We start from the raw sequence: 22,521 nt of genomic DNA on the forward strand, positions 1-22,521 counted from the left end.
GTTTAAAAAAGAGTCCGCGATGGCATTCTATAACTATTTTAATATTAAAAAAAATATATATACTCGTATATAAATTATGTAAACTTTGGAAAACTACTTAGACGGATACTATAACAATATTATTAATTACTCCATATTAACATTACATTGTTTTTATTTTGCACCCATGAGAAGCCGGGACGGGTTGCTAGTTAATATTATAAATGCCTTAACTGCTCATTCATTCGACATGAAATTATGCGTAGTGTTTAATATAGTTAAAAATATAAGCTTCTTTATATTCAGACAATATTCTAATTACATAGAAAATGTCGTAGGTACTGCTAGTTAATAAATAATAACAAGAATAATTTTTATTGTAAATTGGTTAGTTAACTTGGTAAATTCAAAATAGTTGTCGTGGAGTAAAAATCAAATTAACAAAACCTATAAATAGAATTCTACAAATTCAATAAAGAAACGACGAGGAAGAACATTATTTTTAGTGTTTTATTAAGAACTTTATATTAATATAATATTATTTTTTAAAGTTTCTCTTTATCTTACTAATATAGTAAAATGGTAAGTAGACGATATCTGTAAATGGGAGAAAATTAAGAAATATTAATATGAGGGATAAGACCCCAATATTAATATAAGAGCAATAGAATTCAAAATAATAAATTATGTTTAGAAATTTATAAATATATTTCTGAACGTTTGTTCTAGTATTACGAAAAACTTCTGCTCAAAATTAGTAGCAGAGTTCACAGTTGTATTCCTGAAGGTCTAACTTAAAAACTAGTTTATGTTTTACACATGTCATCCAGAAATGGTCTATTTCATTGATTTTTCTATTTCTGAAATACACGTGTACAAGCTAGTACAGAGTAATAAAACGATCTTGTGTAATAATTGACTTTCCTAATCTGTAATTGGTATCTTAAAACTAATTTTAATAAAAGTTTTTATTATATAAATTAATTAAAATGAAAACTTGATTAAACAAGAAAGAAGAAAACTCCGTAATTGCTCGTTTGTTGAACTTCATAATAAAATTATGAAGTTCCAAGACGACATTTTTAAGGTATTCTTAAACAGAGGTTTATTATTCAAAGAACGTTTTGCGTAATGTAGTTTAGAAACTATATAGGCATTGTCGTGAAACCTGCCTGGAAATAAGATGGCGCCTTTCTACTTGAACACGTTAAGACGTTGCAAAAAAAATAGATTTAATTAATTACATAAAATTTATTATTATGACCTTACCTTTATCTTATTATTTGGATTCAACGAAGTATATTTTTGTAATGAACTATTCCGTTATGGTAATATTACCTAAATTATAAATGTATAAAAGAACCTGAAAGTATCTTTTAGGACTGAGGTATGATTTTAAATAAGCCAATCAATAAATTAATTTGTTATAGGCAGTAAAAAATGCCTACTTGTGAATAAATAAACATATACGAATTAGTACATCAACTTTCTTCAAACTCAGATAACTCACTATTTAACCTTATGTATTAAGTCTTATATAGTACGTAATGTATTTATGTAATTTTATTATAATTGATATTATGTTATAAAATTATTATTATAATTTATATTATATAAATTGATTAATGATTTTATATTATTTTATTAAGTAAAATAAATTGTATGATATATCGATACATGAATCGTGCTTTAAATACTGCAAAAATTTCAAATTTATCAATAAATATTTGTATTGTTTAAGGTCTATGGGAGGTGCCGTTCAATGCCCATTATGTAGAGTCATTTGAAGGTGGCCACTGTCCTTATTTAGACCAGTGTGTACTTCACAATCATGATTCTGACGAGGTATGTAATTTTAAGTTATATATAACTAACTAACTCGGCTTACATTGTTCTGCCATATAAATACATTTTTATGGGTAGGGTTACCCAGATCACCTGGCAGTATGACATATACTTTTTTTTTATACAACTTAGAATGGCAAACAAGCTGAAGGCCCACCTGATGGAAAGTGGTAACCGTCGCCTATAGACATGAGCAGTACCATGGACATAACAGAGTATACTGTTTCGCCCATGATACTCCCCATATGTTGCCATTCATGAGCACTCAGGTGTTATTCCTCTGTACCCAGTAAATTCACGCTATATCCCACCCTTCAAACCGAAACACAGCCATGCAAACACAGCTGCTTCACGGTAGAAACACGAATGGAACAGAGGTACCCAAGCAATCGACTTTTGTACAAAGTCTCCCTCTAGTCTACTTTACAGCCTATTCTCATTCCTACTAAATATACATAAAAAACTTTATAAAAATATTTCGATCCGTTTCGGAGGACATCGACCATAAACAACGTGAGACGAGATTTTTATATATAAGATTATAAATAGCTATATAATATGAGATATATATAATATAATATGTGATATATAATATGATATGTGATTTGTAGTAATATATACTGTTTTATCATTCAGCAATCCCGGGTTCATTCTTCATACAATGCAATATTTGTATGTATGAAAACTGACAGTTAACCTGATGAAAAGTAATAATTGTCACCTATAGTTATTAAAGCACCATGTACAGCACAGAATGTACTGAAATACGCATGCTACTCCTTATGCGATGCCATTCCTGAGGATTATTGTGTTATGCCTCTGTTTGTATTGGTCTTGGTGTTTTGTAACTAAAAAAAAAAGTAACTATATAATTCTATTAGTAATTTAGTACTCATAGTATAAGCTCTGCTTAGTTTTGGAATTAAATGGCTGAGTAATATGCCCAAGGGTATAATAGTATGTGTATTTGTATGTATTTATTACTTTTTTTTTTCTCTAAATAAGCATAAATTATTATCTCACAATTTACGCGCAACAACAACGCATTAAAAACATGGAAGTGTGTGTTATATACGTGTTGACCCTCCCCTACTTGCCTAATCTCGTTAGCATTTTGTTCAACTTTCTGAATTTCGTAATGAGCTGTTTTGCCTTGACGAATTTCCCTAATGGTCATATTGTATATTAATTTGATGATATTCAATACATCGTTATCTAGAATACATGTCGAGTATTTGCTTTCGAAAATAATTTATTAGATAATATTTTTTATGTAAACAGTCACTAGAACTAGAAGTAATGTCAATAGAAAGCACTTACTACAATTTGCGTAATTTATGATTGGTGCCACGAAAAAAAAATCTATTTTGCCAAAAATAATACGAGTAATTTATATATATATATATATATATATATATATATATATATTTTTTTTTTTTTCGGTTTAAAGGGTGGGATTTGGCGTGAATTTACTGGGTACAGAGGAATAACACCTGAGTCCTCAGGAATGGCAACGCATGGGGGTATCATGGGCGAAACAGTATACTCTGTTGTGTCCATGGTACTGCTCATGTCTATAGGCAACGGTTACCACTTTCCATCAGGTGGGCCGTCAGCTTGTTTGCCAATCTAAGTTGTATAAAAAAAAATAATATAATATAGAAGAAAACATTATCGATTATAAAATTTTTTTATTATAAAGATTTTTTATAAAAAACACGTCGAAAACAAAAACTCTTTCGTTATTAATACATTTTTAATAATGTTATAATTTTTATAAATTTAAATTTATTTCAAAAGATTAATCATTTTGATGCATTGTATGGTTAAATTTAAATGCAAAATACGAAGTCATATTTATACGAGTACGTTAACCATTCGATATGAATTGGTCGCCATTGGATATAAATGATATTACAGACATCACAAAACATAAAGGCATCTATCGTGTCGCCTGTATTATCCCTTATACATTGCGGCTCCCGAGGGCTAACGTGGGATATTCATAGGCATATTTAAAGAGGTAGGAGCGGGCCCACCCCAGGATTCGAGAGGAACTTTCAGCTATACGAAAAGACATGTTTGAGAGTGTATGCCTCTTTTAAGGGACCAGGCCCACTCTGGAAAAGAATCTTTAATACACCAATGGTGATGTTAAATACGTTAGAGAGATCCTTCTTAAATCTTATTATTCAATCAGAATGTACGTACATATACATTATGATTTAATACGCACATAGATAAGATGATGGCGCTTGATCTAGGCAAATCACGTAACTCTTCTGTCAGTAAATAATTGAAGTCGTCTGGGCAAACGACGAACCTTGTGTCTACGGAGTACAAAAATCTCATTATGCTAATCGCGGAATTGCAAGCAAATATGTCTATCACGTATACATTGTAATTCTACGTTATAATCATGATAAAAATACTTCTACGATTCCACAATTAATATAATATAAATTGTGGAATAGTACATGGGTATGAAGTACCGATGACCCTCCTCTTCAGATGTAAACTTTGAGCTTGAATATATAATGGACGACCTCACACCATTCTATCTAACGTACCTATATGTGGAGGTATTTCTAAATCAAATATAGTGTTTCCTAGAATTCAAAATCAGCTAAGACAATAATCCGTAATCGTCGGTGTCGTATTTTGATTCGCATTTGTAAGTAAAAGGATCAGAGAATTAATATTCAAGGCACACCAAAATTACATTTAACTAATAAAACATCCTATTATATTTTAAGTATATTTTAAACGTGAAAGTGTGTATATGTTTGTTACTGGATTGGAATAAAATTTGGTATACCTGTAAGTTATATTACTTAACATATAGGATACTTTTTATATCGTTGTATGTAATCAAGTTTACAAGAAATAGAATACAATAAGATTAATTAATGTATATTATAAATACAATGCAGGTATTAGAATGGCTGCAGGAGGACTTCAGTCGGTATTACGAGCAGAACAGAGCGCCGTACATGATGCCATTCCATACCAACTGGTTCCAGATTAAAGCGCTCGAAAGGGGACTACACAAATTCCTGCAATGGGTATCTGGCTTGTGAGTACGGTCTAGTGAATATTTATTTTATTTAAATAATACTTATATAACCTGAAGGATATATGAAAACAAAATACTATTAGTCTCATTTGGTATATTATATTTATTGACATATTATCGAGTTACTTTGTTTCTTGTAATACCAACTTTCTTTGAGGGGATTAATAGTTTTAATTTCTTTATTCATTTATTCTTTTTATCATACATCTATTGGCTCAATTATGGATAATTAAAAAAAAAAATTACAATAAGATTACAATAACAAAGTCCGAGGAAAATGAACGTTACAAAATCTATACTTTAAAGTTTTTTTACTTTCGTAATATTACTTAACTTTTTTTAATTCTGAGGTGCTATTTTTCTAAATCAATCTCTAAAGTTTAAATTTCGATTTAATGCCACAGCGAAACCTTTATTATAAGGACAAATATAAACTGATTTTCTAATAAATTTAAGAATTGCTATAAATTTAGTTTATTATATTATCGAATTAAAGTATTAGGTTAAGAGATAGAGAAATGTCACCTCAGAATCATGCCCAGTAATGCAACTATATGTAGGTATTGAATATATATGAGAAATATATATTTGCATACTAAATGTACTATTAGCGACCCGCCTCAGATTTGCAGTATTTTTTTGGAAATAAAATACAGTCTATATCACTCGCTGATACTGTAGATAAATTAATAGCTTGTTTTAGTACCTTATTATTTCGGATGGACTCGCCTATTGGTATTATGAAAGTGACGATTTGCTTGCTTTATTTGTACAATAAATTATAAATATGTTACCTACATTAAATATATATTGTTTATAATAAACATACGTCAGGGAGGATGTTCAAACGTATCTTTGTTAGTGAATTTTCTTGCTTTTTCGTGTCCACGCCTTCAGGATCTTCTTTTGAGCTAGTTACAACATAGTCGTAGAGCTCTTCTTGAATTATCAATATTATCGTTTTCTCTTTTATTTGGAATATTTAAATGGCATAATTCGCCATTACTACAATTTAGCAGTCGAAAGTAGTAAAAAGAACGAGGAATAATTTAACCAACTTTATTCCAAACTAAAATAGTGTAACTATAGAGCTAAAATTCAGTATATAAATTTTAATTTAAGACTGAGTTTTGAATACGAGTAACTCAAATTAATTTTATTGATTATCATTAAATATATATGTAGTTTCTATTACACAGATGAGAGGAATTCTTCGGTGTAATTTTTGTCCGTCAAAATGAAACGGCCTACAGTCTCGCTGCGGATTTCTGTTAGTATAAGACTTTTTAATGGATTTCCAGTTAATAAAAGATGAGTTAAAATATAATGTACTAGACTTGCTTGCTCTCTGTTAGCTACAATCTAGGATAATCTAATTTTTGTTTATATTTTGTAATGCCATTTTTGGGAAATAGCAATAAGTATATACGATTAATTATAGGTTTAAAATACGTATATTTCATAATTACATAAAATATATAAATAGCTAATATGCATTTTAAAATTCGCAGATAAATTTGATTAAAACAACAATGAATTATCTGTGATATGTATCTACGTCAAGCCCCATTTCAATTACATTTTATTTACGACTATTTATCTGCATTTCAATGCATACGAGGTTTGTCCGGAAAGTACGTATAAAAGTTTTTTAAAAATTTTATTTTACAATTATTCAGGTAAATCAATTTTATCCCCTTCAAAGTACTCCCCCTGTGACATAATGCACTTGTGCCAACGCCGTTTCCACTGTGAGAAGGCTCCTTGAAAGTCCTCTGGTTGTAGGTTTCTCAGCTGCCCCGTCGTAGCTTTTTTTATCTCATTTATGTCCCCCAAATGCCGCCCCCGAAGTACCAATTTGGTTTTTGGGAACAAGAAGAAGTCACACGGGGCCAAATCCGGCGAATAGGGGGGGTGTTCGGTCACCGTAATGGAATTTTTACTCAAAAACTCACGGACAACAAGAGAGGTGTGGGCAGGGGCATTGTCGTGGTGAAGAATCCAACGCCCCTCTCGCGCCAATTCTGGACGAACTCGTGCCACACGAGCTTTGAGGCGTCTGAGCACATCGACGTAGAATTTTCCATCAACTGTCTGGCCTGGAGGGACGAATTCTTGATGGACAATCCCCCGAACATCGAAAAAAACAATCAACATTGTCTCGGCCCTCTCTGAATCTTTTTAGCCACTTGTGGACGGTTGGTTCCTTCACAGCATCATCCCCATAAACTGTTCTGAGATCGGCAAAAATTTCACGGCCATTCTTGCCGAGTTTCGAGAGAAACTTGATTACGACGCGCTGCTCTTCAACGGAAGCGGGCTCCATGCCGACGGGGTTTCGTTAAGAGGTAACTTCACAGGTGGCGTGACAAGCCAGTTCGCACCGCACGGCGGTCAGACCAGAACTGAAGCATTGTTAGGGACATAAGGAAGGGGTCCTGCGCTTACCTGGCCTCCCCACTCCTCTTTCTCGCATTCCAGAACACTTTTATACGAACTTTCCGGACAGACCTCGTATATTAATATTAAAAAACAATAGATAAGACGTGTTTTTATTTTTCGAATGTTGAATTACAGATATTGTGATATCATTTGTTAAGTAGTAACATAAGAATAAAGTCAGACTATTTATTATGGTAGTATATAAATATAACAGTTGAAAAAACGAAATGTATTTTTTTAAGTCTAGCTTCTGTAGTTAAAGTCCACTCGAACACTACAATCGTGTTATCAGATCCATTTTGCTGTAATTGCTATTTGTAACAATTAAACTGGCATGAAATGCCCTTCGGCATCAGATACTTGTAAATTGATAGAGGTTCCTTCTTGTTTTTATCATGATAAAACGAAATGATAATTTAAAATGGTATCAAGTTACTTAGGTATATTAACATTGAAGAGATAAATTCTAATTGATTGAGATCATGTAGCCAGCCTATAGGTACCTTTTGATCATAGAACACCTAACATTATCTTGCGACAGAGTGAAATCCATTTATGTGCTGATTGACTTAATAGAAACCGAAGTTTGCTTGGGTACCTCTGTCCCATTTGTGTTTCAACCGTAAAGCAGTTGTGTTTGCATGACTGTGTTTCGGTTTGAAGGGTGGGATATGGCGTGAATTTACAGGGCACAGAGGAATAAAACCTGAGTTCTCAGGAATGGCAACGCATGGGAGGTATCATGGGCGAAACAGTATACTCTGTTATGTCCATGGTATTGCTCATGTCTATAGGCGACGGTTACCACTTTCTATCAGGTGGGCCACCAGCTTGTTTGCCATTCTTAGTTGTATAAAATAAAGTATACGATAGAGTCTTTGTATCTATATGTCATATTCATATTAATACATATTATTAAGAAAACTTGTAAATATTTGTAAACATTTTTTCGGATTTGAATAAAAAATAAACAGATGAACCGTGCTCCGGAATTAACAGTTTATTTTGCTATCATAACACTTTCAAATAATCGATCAGAAATATTAGATATCATTTTAATTTTTTTGAAAATTATTAAACAATTCTGACATTCATACCAAACTTTTTTAATAAATGAAAACTTTCTAAAATTAAATACCGCTACTTTTTAAATGATATAAAGATATGTATAAGAAGTTTGATGTTAATAAAATTTATTCGTCTAAGAATATTTCTTACATGTATAAATTATTTGTACATGTAAACAGTTGGTCCCGAAACAAATAATCGGAGAGGGCTTTCTTTCACCAATTGTGGAGATTGTTGACGTATCTTTGTGTGTATTATTGGTTTTATGACTCACAATCACAATATACAATAAGATCTTTTCCAGCTACTGGATTTTGTGTTACAGTTGTGTTGTATTATACAACAATTTTAATGTTGTAAGTTTCATTTTGGGCTATACATTGGATAATAGGATATTATTATGAAGGCTGGAAATTAAGCAAATGCCGACTGAGTAATATTGGAATGACATGGCGCAGCTGAGTATCCAGCATTAAAATAAATCACGCTATTTTTGTTGAGGCTTATAGCTACTTTCAGCGAAATATTACTTACACACCACGATACTTATAAATAAATATAAATAGTTGATTTATATTGTAATGTCTTTGACGCAAGTTACTTTAACTAAAATAAAAAAAAAACTCATCCAATTTCCATTATTTTTCAGTTACTGTTGTGTTAGAATTAGAAAAAAAAACTTGTAATTAAAAAAAATATTGCTCAAATGATAAAGTAATTTTACGAAAGTTTTAGTTTAGTTTTTTTATAAAAAACTAATACCTGCGGCTCCTGTTTGTACTTGTATCCGTAAAGTTACACATAATTCAATTAATTTAACATCCACCCCATCCAATGCCAGTGGTCCGTTTGTATTCCACTTTGTTTCTAGTAACTTTATTTGTTCATATTTTCTGTTGACAATACCAGTTTTACTATTTGCCCATACACCTAACAAAGACTCACTTAAACAATGTAACTGAACAATGGAAATGTATCTGTGTGTAGTGTGTAGCAAACAGTGACAAAGCGTACACCTAGTTGACTCAATGTTGTGAAGTACAAGTTAAGCTAACTTGGAACATTTCACCGTGATGTCGCGGACGAAGAAAGTTTTACCCTTACGCTGTAATTAGAACTTTAGATAGGTAAATTCTAGTTTGTAAGTTCGTATTTCTGCTGTACAAGAGATTTTCAGATACAATTATAGCTCTATATATACACACAAGTTGTCCGAATAGGTAAGTCCAACTTCGACCGAGAAGTTAACCGACGAATTCAACACGGCTGGGCAGCGTTCGGAAAACTACGCCATATTTTTTCATCCAAAATACCTCAAGCTTTGAAGACGAAGGTCTTTACCCAGTGCGTGTTGCCAGTGATGACTTATAGAACCGAAATATGGTCATACACGACTGCTTGTATGAAAAAGCTTCAAATTATTCAGTGGGCTATAGAGAGCGTTATGCTCGGAGTTTCTTAGCGTGATAGAATCTGAAACTAGGATATCTGTAAAAGAACTAAAGAAATCGACAAAACCCGAAGGATAAGTAAGCTGCAGTGGCAATGGGCTGGTCACATAACTCGAAGAAACGGTAACTGATGGGGCAGAAATGTTTTTCAGTGGCGACCCTGTACGGGGAAACGAAGTGTAGGATAACCCACCATTAAAGGGAGTGACGACTTCAAATGCATTGTGGGAAGTTAGTGGATGCAGGTAGCTCAGGACTGTTTCTTATGGCGGTCTATGAGGAAGGCCTATGTCCAGCAGTGGACGGATAATGCTGAAATAATACACATACATATGCACATTATATAACATGCGTACTTTTAGAAAACCAAAATAAAAATTTAAATAAAAAAGCGACACTGAAAACAACGTAAATCAAACAAATTATGCATATTTATTGTAAAATATTCTTACAGATTTATATTCAGAAACGTTATTTAAATTAATATTTTTTACACATGAGTACATATTTAAAGAGATGTTATAAATTCTATATGATATGACTGCATTACGTCAATATTTCTTCATTCCATTACACGATACGTAGCGTTATTACGTTTTCTGTACCTAAAATAAAATATCAGTTACTACCTATTTGTTTCCAATATCTATTAATCACGATACGATTCAGGTTCTGTTATGTTTTCTTATGATTTATGATCATGTATTATTTTTTCCTTGCAGGCAAGACGTATGGTTCGTGACAGTGACCCAAGGTCTGACCTGGATAACAGATCCTCGTCCAGTGAAATCGCTAAATAATTATGAACCATGGCGATGTGACAAGAAGGATCTGCCGGCGGCGCCATGTAATTTGCCTAACAAGTGCGCGCTGTCTTTCAAACATCCCGATACAAACTTCACTGATACGAGATACATGGAGACTTGCAGTGAATGCCCCAATCAGTAAGTTAAATATTATTTTTGAAACGTAAGGTAATTTTTAAGGACGTCTATATATAATATAATAGAAATTTTATGAACTTTCCGACAATTGTTGCGACTTCAATCGGAGATCTTTTTCAGGGTGAGTACGATGCTTACGCCTCAGCATCTCAAAATTCCCGTATATATATATATATATATATATATATATATATATATATGTATATGTATATATATTCTTATTTATATTTTATTTGTACTTAATATTAATTGAATGTGGGGACAGAATAAGAGTATATATAACGATATGTCTTGATTTCTATTTAATATTAAATAAAAAAAATTACTTAAATTTAAGGGAACAAAACACATACATCACGCATACACACACAGACACATTAGTGTAAGAGAAGGAAACGTCGGTATAAAGCCCTAAGCTATATTTTTTATTGATGATAATTGAATTGTATGGTAGGCGGGGTATTTGGGCTATCGAGGACCAGTGAAGTATGATAGATGAGGATGAAAGCAGATCAATTAGGCCATCGCTATGAATTTATTAAGAATTAACCACGATAGTTTTCTGTAAGGATCGCGTGGTGATCCACTTGAGAATATATCCTATATTGATAGCAATTGGCCATTAGACTTCATTACTAACAATCCCTTTCTTCTCCTGTTGCCACGTTACTTGGCTGACGCGGTAGTAGTAGATTAATACCCGTAGCCTTCTCTAATGAGGAGAGACCCTTTGCCCAATAATGGGACATTTATGGGTCGTTCAATATTCATTTCCTAAACCAGTATCTTCCAACTCGAATAAGATCGGTACAGTCAGTATAAAAATATAGATTAAAACAATCAGACTTCTAAAGTTCCTAATATAGTTGATTACCTATGGTCCTTAATAAATTAAATGAAATTGTATGAACATCATAAAATGTAAAAAGTAGCTGAATACCTACATCCAACGACTTAAATATGCATTTTGTTACTGATTGTACATTGACATATTGAGCGATGAGACTCATGGGATCTCGAAGAAAAGCTAATGCTTTTAAAATCTTTAACAAATTTAATCAAAATGAAAAAAGTGAGCATTGGAATGTTAGATTACTAAGTGTAAAAATTTATCCATTAACAATATCGTAGGCGTCAAAAAGTTTGTCAAAAAAGGAATGATCAATTAGAAGTTTAAATAATTAAATTTAATTAAAATTAAACTAATTCAACTTATAAAAGTTGAATTAGTAGTTCAACTCATATTAAATTATTGAAATAAAATAATAAGTAAATTCACATTATTCTGATAAAATTACTGAACAATTAATACTCAAACATAATTCCATCATTACTTATAATTCACAAAGCGTTTCATTTTAAATAACTCGTTCCTTAATTTATATTGACAGTAATTATTTTAATAACGGTTATTAATATTATTAATATATCTCTTTTCAGGTACCCGTGGTTGGGCGATTCAGGCGGATCTGGTATTCCAGGCAAGGACAATTATATACCTGACAATCTGAAGAGGAAATAGTTATTTAATTAATTTTAGGTTGTGTATATAATAATACACCGAACGTATTTTTATATAATGGGGTTTTAAGCTGCTATGGTCTAAGTACCTAGTCTCTAAAGTATTTACTATTATATACTTGCGTGGGAATAAAGTCAAAAGTCATAATCATTGTAGGAAACTCGAAATCGCGTCAAGTATTAACAAATAATACCAAAAGCAAGTCAACAACTATTAAAATATTAAAAAACTATTAAAAAAGTCAACAACTATTAAAATATTAACATTTTTTAAATAACAATGAATTGTTGTTTATTTTTATAACTTTTGTAGAAAATAACATTTACAATGATAAAAAAGTATAAACTTTCAAAATTTGATTTTTATATTATATATGATCTTGTCGTATTATATACTATTATTTGAGAATGTATTAAAGTAACGTCAGCTCAGGTAGTATGTAGAAATTAAATTTTGGTATAGTACATATATTTATTGTTATTATAAACTCGAAATTCCACCAAACTCGAACAGTTAATACCATCGAATGCTTATAAAAAAATAACCTTTTTTGTATTAAAATGAATAGTTGTAAATAAAAATAAGATTTAAAAATATTTATCTTCTTCTGAATGTCTAGGTACTTAGTAATAAAAAGTTAATACATGTGTATAAAGTAAAAGATACAAAGTCGAGTAGATTTTGTATATATTATTACTTTACTATACTGAATAAATTCTTATATTTCAATTCAATTATCCTCTTCTTGTATTTCAAGGCTTTCTCAAGTTAATACACAGTCAGATATTTTTTTCAACGTTGATGTTGATTATATTAAAAAACCTTTTGTATATACTCCATTGTTAATACGTAATTCATAAGAGAACCGTGACTAGTCGTCGCAACTCAATAATTAGTTAGGATTCATCATATATTAGGTATGTTTTTATAAGGTAAATTTACTTATAAAATTTGCTCATTCTCGTGTTTAATAAAGTATTAGTTTTTAAAATGTGTTAAATATAAAGTTTTTAGTATAAGAGATTTTCATAATAAAAATAAATATAAATAGTAAAGAAATAATTGGGCAAATTATACAGCAACATCTAGTCCCTAAGCAGAGCTTGCACCTACGTGTACTACCTATGGGTACTAGACATATTTAAAATACTTTTTTTTTTGTAAATGCATACTATAGACAGATAACATCTAGACCAGTCCAAATAGATATAGTCATTAATGCGAATATTTATATTGTACTAAGATCGAGCTCATGACCATGGGAAGGCGAGGCAGTATATTAAATCACTGCACCACCGAGATCATCATTTATATTCAAGCTCACCATAGATTTTCTAGTAAATGTTAGTAATATATCAAAATATTTATAACAATAATATTGTCTTGATTTATTATTTGTGAACGGAAATATTGTCATTATTTCGTTTAAAATCTGTAGATATATCATTGATATTTAATACTACATCATAGATAATTTAACTAATATATAGGCACATCATAGATTTTTAAATCATATTTAGATATCCATGATATATATAAAATTAGTAATTTGAGGAAAATGTACTTGATATTGTACGTTTATTTTATTAGAGTCATAGACATTGAACTAATTTAAACAGTATACGGATATCAGTAAGATATATTAAACAAGTTATTTTAGTGAAATGTACCTTCCCAATATAGTGTTTCAATGTATAGCAGCAAATATTAGGAAATATAGTGCTCTTGATGTAGATCTCGAGTCTGGTGCTCTCGCTGGTCTGTGTGCGACAGCCAAACCACACAACTCTAGTGTATGATTTACAGAAACTCAAGAACCACAAACGAAACGCTACCTTGCAAATTGATTTATACGGAAATTAGTTGTTGTTAGCGTTGAATATAAGTTATTTTCTTTGTTAATACATTTTTATAAATTATATTTTATATCCTGTACAGCGGTATGTTTTATTTGACAATTTTATTTAAAAAAACCCTGACCCGTTGTACCATCGCCAAAGAATTATTAGAAATTTTATCTGTATGTATGTATGTTTGTTTCAACAATACGTAAAAACCACTAACCAAATCGGTGCTATTTTCAAAACTATTTGACTAATGAGGGCTAATGAGGGCTAGCAACACCAAAAATATCAATGCACGTTGTTATTTTTATAGATGAAAATGGAATAGTAATATGTGTAATTTGAAAAATACTGCGACGTACTACCCACTACGTACGTCTCTCTCTACTAGTATGCTAATTTTAAATTATTCAATTACTTTGAAATATTTCCTTTGCTATATGTGTGGGCTAATAATATTAAAAACTATTCCAAATTTGAAATCGATTGATTGGTTCTTACCAATTAAAAACCAGTGAATGTAGTTATTCTTATTCCTAAAAATGAAAAAGGAATATTTTCTTTGAGAAAAAGTTGCTAGTTTTAATATTAAATGGGTATTCTCTTTTCAATCATATTTCTATCGTTTTTTGTTATCTTGTATATAAATAAATAATGGGCATAAATGTTATAAGCAGTAAGTATACTATTGTTTAATTCTTAATAATGCTGTTGAAGTATAATAATACACTTCAATATCATCATTAAAAAAATATAAGTTATTTATAATAAGTAGGTTTAAAATAAGTATGATGTTTACGTCCACAGAGTCATTATTTCTGTAATGTCTCTAATAACCTATTTATATTATAAGAATATTATTTGGCACTGTGTAAAAAACGAAGCAAAACATCTTTTCATTACAAGACCTCCTTTTCGTTGTTAAAAAGAGGCTATTATTGATAATTTTCTTGCTCGATTCGTATGTGCAGATCGAGCAACTCCTATATGTAGAATATATGTAAACACTTATTATTTATTTGTGTCGAAGCAGCTAAGATCATACATGTTAGATCGAATGTTAAAAAGTTTTATTATATCCTAGTCTCATATTTATACCTCAGTCTTTTACTTTTTAATATAACATTATGCACAAAAGATCATTTGATTATTGTGAATAATTATGAACATACACTGCCAGTCATCTGTAGAAGTTTCAAGCTATTCCGCAAGATGAAATGAGAGTAATGCTCTAAGTTTTCAATTTGAGAATCTGTTAAATAAAGATATTCGTAGAAAAATCACAGTGATTGATATAGTTCGAAAGATGAATAAAATGGCGACTAACTAACTAACAACTAATGAAGAAGAAAAGTTTTTTAGTGCCGAAGTTATAAAGAATATGCAGCGTAAGGTGATCCCCCGGTAGGTGGAGCTACAATCTCATATTTCTCGCTGGAATGCAGTTGGCTTAGGATCGTAACTTTATGGTAGTCCATGGTATATGATATTTCTTTTTCCAATTTTAGTTATTTCGCTAGTTATAAAGTGTCGTAGCTTATTGAGTATATTTTATTTAAGCTAACTTTTCACATAACAGTTGTGATTTAATACAGCAGATAAGTCCGTGAATAGCAGTGAACAATTAATGAGTGAAATGACGATGATGATCTATTAATGATAAAATATCTTAAGAAATTAGTTAAGTATAGATATATATAGTTTGATAATATAAATGTGTATGTTACAACCTTTTATTTTTTTATTTTAGTATGATATAAAATAATTATATGGAGTTTTCACATACACATAGAATGACAAGGAAGCTTTCGTTTCGCTTTAATTTTAAAATTTGTTTTGGTTAGCAGAAAAATCATACTAATAAAATGTTCTATTTTAATTTTTGGAAAATTACTTTATAACAGAAAAAAAGTATATTTAAATTTTTTAATACGTGTTCCAAAAGTCAAGACTATTGTATACATATTTTATAACAAGCCAGTTTTCTCGAAGTCGAGCCAGTGGAGATTTAATTTGAGATTGCGCTGGAATGGCTGCCGCGAAACTTTCTCCATATTCACATGCATTAGCTGCTATTACTGAGAGTTTTTGTAATATCTACATGTTCCGAATGCTTCCACATCGTTTTGAATGTCTTTTGTGAATCAAATAATCGATATAAGCCCGTTAGCATTAGGTTTAGGCATGATTTAAATATATTTCTAAAATATAATCATAGAATATATATACTCATAATAGAAAATTTATTTATAAAACAAAAAAATGAAAAGTTCTAGATTATATACATAGATAGAGCATCAAGCTTCGAAAACGGGTCAACTTTTTGTCAGCTGACTCGTTTTTTTATCAGTGTCCTATATACTTACGCGTAAAATGTATGTTGACGTATTATTTAATAAATAAAATGAGTGTTTACGCATTAAAAAGATGCAGAAATTATAAATTATTGTTTTACGCTACTATGCGAAAACGGTGCACATCTCTGATGCGTAGGGTCCGAGCCAGCTCTAGTATTAGCCTAAGGGTATTTGCGGACTGTCCAGACTGCCAGTATTTGAATCATTGTAGTATATATAGGATTTACATGCTGGCTAATATACAAAAAAAGTAAGTTGGGTCGTTGTTGTTTATATTTGTATTAATTTAATTTAATGGTATAAATTTCATATAAATTAATATTGTACAAAAATTGTGTGGGTCCTGGTTATCTTATTATGTTAAGAATTTATTTATTATTATTATAATAAGGCAAAATAAATGTAGAAGTTATAAAGGAAACACTTATAACTATTTACGCAAAATCGTATGAAAAAAAAACCCACTTTTTCGAAGCATTTGTATGGAGACGTTCTATTTATATAATGTAAGGAGATGTTATAAATCCCGTGTCATTATGTTCGTTCATGCTCCAATACCACTCAACCTTTTTTAATTAGATTTTTTAAATGTATATTATTTACTCCAACTTAAAAAAGAATTTTATTCTGATATGAAATAAAAAAACTAGTCAGGTAAAATCTGAATTTACACGCCACGAATTCCGTAGATACGAAAAGATATGAGATAAAATGTCCTTACAAATGCGTATATTGTATTTATTATATGAAATACCTATATAAATAATAATTATTTTATATATAAATCGGAATATTTCAAAAACTGTACTAATTAGAAATATCTTCATATTTTCCCGTATTCTCACTTTATTAACTTTGGAGATGAGGGGGGGGGGAATATAAACTTTATTCCACATTTTCGACTTGTTAAGTCAAAAGCTATGCGGCATAAAAATACATAAAACGGTGTGGTATGACACAATACAAATGAGGTTCTTTCATATGATACCCACTTGTTAATTTTTTTTTGTCTTGTATGTTAATTTTTAAATTTTAAGTATTCTTTTCGAGCACCTTAGTGAAGAAAATTTTTATTTATTTTTGTTACAAGATGTAGTTATGTGACCCATCAATTTCTAAAAAATTCTTTTGATTTCAAATCAATAGCATTAATAGTTGTTGATAACGTGTTATGATAGACTGATAGACGAACGGAAAAAGTAACGATATAGTAGTCGTATCATAAGGGTTTCTATATACTATTTTAGAACAGAACTCTAAAAACGGATTCGTTAGGTGGCGTCAGCTAGGTTTGTTGGGGCAATTAGTAAAGTATATAAAACCAAAAATAACAAATGTGCTACAATAATTAAATACTAACTCAAATATAACTTTTAGTTATCAATATGTGTATACTGTATATATCGTTACATAAAAAAAGATGTGACCGACATAACAGTTTGCAGTGAAAGTATTTCAAAACCAAAGAATCACAACAATACTTTCGGTATTCAGTAGCTATGAATACTGTTTAAAAAATGTCATAACTTTTATTTTTATTTTCTTCAAAACATAACAGATTTCTCTAAGCCACTGGAAGCGGCCAGCAGTAGTAAACCAGCCTAGTCAGCTAGAACGTATGCCTTTAACGCGTCAACGGCTTACGTTCTAGCGCGCGCCCCAAGAAATCTGGCGTCGTTCAAGACGCCGTCCTCCCCTCACCCTGTATTCGTTGTGTATCAACGATATTTTATGTCACTGATGGTATGACTTTCTGTGTGACTAGCCTGTTGGTCAATCAATGGTTGGTCAATGGTTGAATAATTACAAGAAGTTTTCAATCGCTTGGACGCTGATTCAGAATTCGTCGTTTCCACCCACACGTACCGTTCTCATCTGAATCGCCTCCAGAGGATTCAAAATAAATACGTCAAACTATCAGCGCTCCGTGGTTCGTTTGCAACGCGGATCTTAAGAGCAAACTTAAATTTATCATGACCAAACAGTCCTGAAGGAAGCATCTAAACGCTACTATGCTAATACCGATTCTTGCGACCCTTCTGCGACAATTTCTGATGGTAAAACTGTCTCTCTGCACACGACACATATACTTGCAGAATAGACATTGTCTTCGCTCGTAGGGACGAAGACCCTATCATACTGTTCCCGTAACATCAGGTTGTATCTCACCCTCACATCCTACAAATCAACCTTACGCCCCTCGACAGAGGTTGAAGTGAAGACTTTCGCAAAATAATACTTAATTTATTACAATATTTTGGTTTGATTCCATTTCAATTTTCTCAGAAATCAGCCTGCTAAATAATAGTGGTTTTTAGAACTTCTAGCGAATATTGGTTAGTTTTATTAAAGAAGTTCTGTGAAAGTTAATAATTATGTCTCTTAATGTATAGATACGAACAACCAAATCAATACCACATTAGATTAATTTGATCTGTGCAAGTGTAATTGTAGGTGCTTACTATTAGCAAAATATATAAACAGCTTTAGTGGTTATATCATAAACATCAACCTACTTTCATAACGGGAAGCTAAATATGTAGGTATATGTATAGTGGATGTAATAAGGTCCAGAGGCATTTCCACCGAGTGGCGCACATTACAGAACCCCCTCAAGTTTGCATGAGTGTATAATAAAATATAATAAGACCATTATCCCCAAGATAAAAACAGGCCAAACGTAAACTACCTGCCGCTTTTGTCAGGAGAAAGAAATAAAACGTTCTAATTGAATTAGCTTAGAATTTTATTGGATCTTGAAGCAGCCGAGTGATTAAACAGAGGGGGCTATGATGTTATGTATTTCAGTAATGGTTTAAAAGCCTGAAATTGTATTTTGTGAATAATAAAAAAAAAAACAGTTTTATTCGCCTTTATTGCGAGGCGTGAATAAACTTGAATAAAAAATACAAATTTATTTCTAAATTGTCTCTAATAACTTTTGTATTCTTCAGAATGGTTTTTTTTGTATTCATTAGTTTATTTTTTTATATCGATACGAGATTAACAATATTTGCAATTTTATCAATGTTCTACATTGATAATAATAAAATATTAATAATGTATAACAATGTGTATTCTGGTATAGATATATTTTATGTTTTAAAATTTAGCAAGATTTTTTTTACGCAACTTGAAATAGCAAATGAGCTTATGAATTTAGTTAGCACTGTTAAAAATATTTATACTGCTATATTAATTATTTAATTATATATACAAATAAAATGACAACAATATGCAACTTAAGTGATAATCATCGCCTCTCCGAGGGCTACCTCTGGAACCGTCTAGCGTTCTACATAGCTATTATACAGAGTACTGGATTATTCCATATTAAAATGAATGTATTAATTACATAAAAATAATTACTGTAACTATTTTTTATTATGAAACCATATGTAATTGAGACTACAAGTTAGTCATTAAATATAAATTTTAATATCAGTTTCAGCATTTTTAGAGATTTTCATTTGATGTTCCAAACAAATAAGTATTTTGCACAGATAGGATATTATTTTGTTTTTTCTTTATTTATTTATAAGGTAAAAGCTACAAAGTCTCTGTATCTGCTCTACAATAACCTTTCACTAGATATAGGTTTTTATAACCATTATAAAAATCGGCATTTATATCTAAAAGTCACAGTTTTCCATTTGTTTAACGAAAATGTGAAAATCTCTTATGAGACCATCATTTTCAACATTCAAATTATTTATTATATTATAAAACTGGAAAAATTTGTAAAATCAGAAAATATTTTACACTGCACATGCGAAGCCGCGGGCAATATTAGTATTAATATAATGATATTCATTGTTACTGTTATATGCAGTTCGAACTTTCCTTTTGTATTGAAATAAGTCGTGAAAATTATAATGTGAAAGTAAAATTTGAATATGACATGTAAAGATATTGTTGTAAATCAATACAGTAAAAAAAAAATAATGTAAATGTATATAAAGAAAGCGACAGAATAAATAGATAACAGTAGAAAAAAATAATACGTAACGAATGAGATCTAGATCTTTAATGTTTAGTAGAAAATAAATTGGATGAAAAACCAATGAAAAATATATTGGTTTTGACTGTGCAAATAATATCGAGTTTTAGATAGAATATTTTAGTTAATTTTAAGTGATAGTTATAAAGTGTTTATAACCATCACTTATTATATTATTTAATACTAACGATATTATATATATATATATATATATATATATATATATATATATATATATATATATATATATATATATATATATATATATAAGTTAACAAGTTCTAGTGTACATAATGGAATTATAGTGGCTTTAGAATAAATTATTAAATATGTAGGAGTATTAGAGTTAAGGTTATATATATATATATATATATATATATATATATATATATATATATATATATATATATATAGTTTATTTATCACAAACAAACAAATCTTTCTTCTTTATAATATTAGTATAGATTTAATTAAATACGTATATTTTAATTTGAATACGTTTGTTTAGTTGCTGCTATGTCATTATAAATAAAGGTAAATAATTGTCTTAAGAATATATCGAATAAACAAAACATTATATGTAAGTTATTATGAAGAAAGATCATTAAATAACATACATAATTCAATATAACTTATCTGCTCTGGGATCATTAGATCTTACTTTATTAACTCGGCTACAATAACAACTTAATCACGATCGATCCGAATAAGCTCGTTCATTATTTTCTCTTATCAATGTACATACAAAGATAAAAGCACCAAGTTATTCTTATGGACGACATTTTTATGTCGTCAGAATAGGGAAATAACGAAGTCATAAATGGGAGTTGGACGATAAACAAGCTGTAGTCTCCGAGATAAGAGACAGTTCTCTTTGAGATGTTACGGGACCGCGAAAGGAGGATAATGCCTCTACCTGCTTTACATATACTATTTGCGTGGTCACATTATATTTTATGTCCTGTTAATTACAATCATTATGAATGAAGGGACGATTGTGTTTTCTGGATTAGATTAACCCCGCAAGGGATTAAGCGTGAAGACAGATTGACAAATAGGACGTCGGAATAGGTCGTAGGAGTTTAAGTATGAGTATCAGAATAGTATATAGATAAATTACAGTCGGTTCGTTTCCTTTTAAAAAGTAATGATATAAGTTTAATAAAAAATTAGATTAATATGAAAATAACCGTTTAGATAAAAAATAAATTTCCATAATCGGTATAGAATTGTGATAATATTGTGTAATATATATGAACAAACATTAAATGAACTTGACAACTTTTTCTCTTCTGAAGTGCATTGGTACCATTAAGGTGTATTTACATTATAAATGTGAAAGTGAATTTGTTTATTTGTTAGTTCTCTTAATGTTTTGTTTAATCAATATTTCTCTAATAGCATATTACACAAATATTGATTACACAAAACATTAAGTATATTTGGTACGGAGAAGGATGTTGACTATATCTTAGACAAACGAGTTAATAACAATGAAGATATTAATATTAATGCGGCTTGATACGTGACTACTACTACTAATTATATGAATTATTTTATGATAATAATAAATTAACTAGAATAAGATTAAGTAACATGAGCACATCTGTTAGGAATAAATTTGTTGCAAACTCATATATAACACAAAAATAAAGACCATTATGAGTTAAACAATATTTAAAAATGAACACATAATATGTTAATTAATAAATTATCTATAAATTATGTAAATTATAAGACTAACCAGAATAACTTAAATTTATTTTAGTTGAGAATGCTCGACCAGTTTACTAAAAAAAGTAGCTGAAATGCTGAGAAATTATAAGCAATTGCAAGAAATATTTACGCTTTATTATACTTGAATTATGGTGGATTGTATTTTTATTTCGAAATTTCAAATAGACTTTTCGTTAACGATAGTGTAAGTAGAATGAGCAGCATCTTATGAATAGAACAAGTTTCAAGTATACAGAGATCTAGAGTCGTCAAAAGA

The 22,521-nt window shown here is 30.2% G+C and overlaps 1 protein-coding gene across 2 annotated transcripts in view; it reads left to right on the top strand.

Annotated features, from left to right (window-relative positions):
- The window catches only part of LOC113512551 (chitin deacetylase 1), a 39,222-nt gene extending 24,960 nt beyond the window's left edge, over nucleotides 1-14,262 (top strand). For both annotated transcript variants that reach the window (XM_052900156.1, XM_052900155.1), the window contains exons 9-12: nucleotides 1,721-1,824; nucleotides 4,758-4,900; nucleotides 10,584-10,805; nucleotides 12,246-14,262. In XM_052900156.1, coding sequence (XP_052756116.1) covers nucleotides 1,721-1,824; nucleotides 4,758-4,900; nucleotides 10,584-10,805; nucleotides 12,246-12,327 — 551 coding nt within the window. In that variant the 3' untranslated portion in view covers nucleotides 12,328-14,262. The remainder of the gene's footprint in view (nucleotides 1-1,720; nucleotides 1,825-4,757; nucleotides 4,901-10,583; nucleotides 10,806-12,245) is intronic.
- Nucleotides 14,263-22,521: the final 8,259 nt, after the last annotated feature.

The sequence above is a fragment of the Galleria mellonella genome, unplaced genomic scaffold (assembly GCF_026898425.1).
Source record: "Galleria mellonella isolate WM207_F2 unplaced genomic scaffold, CSIRO_AGI_GalMel_v1 utg64, whole genome shotgun sequence".
Classification (NCBI taxonomy): Eukaryota; Metazoa; Arthropoda; class Insecta; order Lepidoptera; family Pyralidae; genus Galleria; species Galleria mellonella.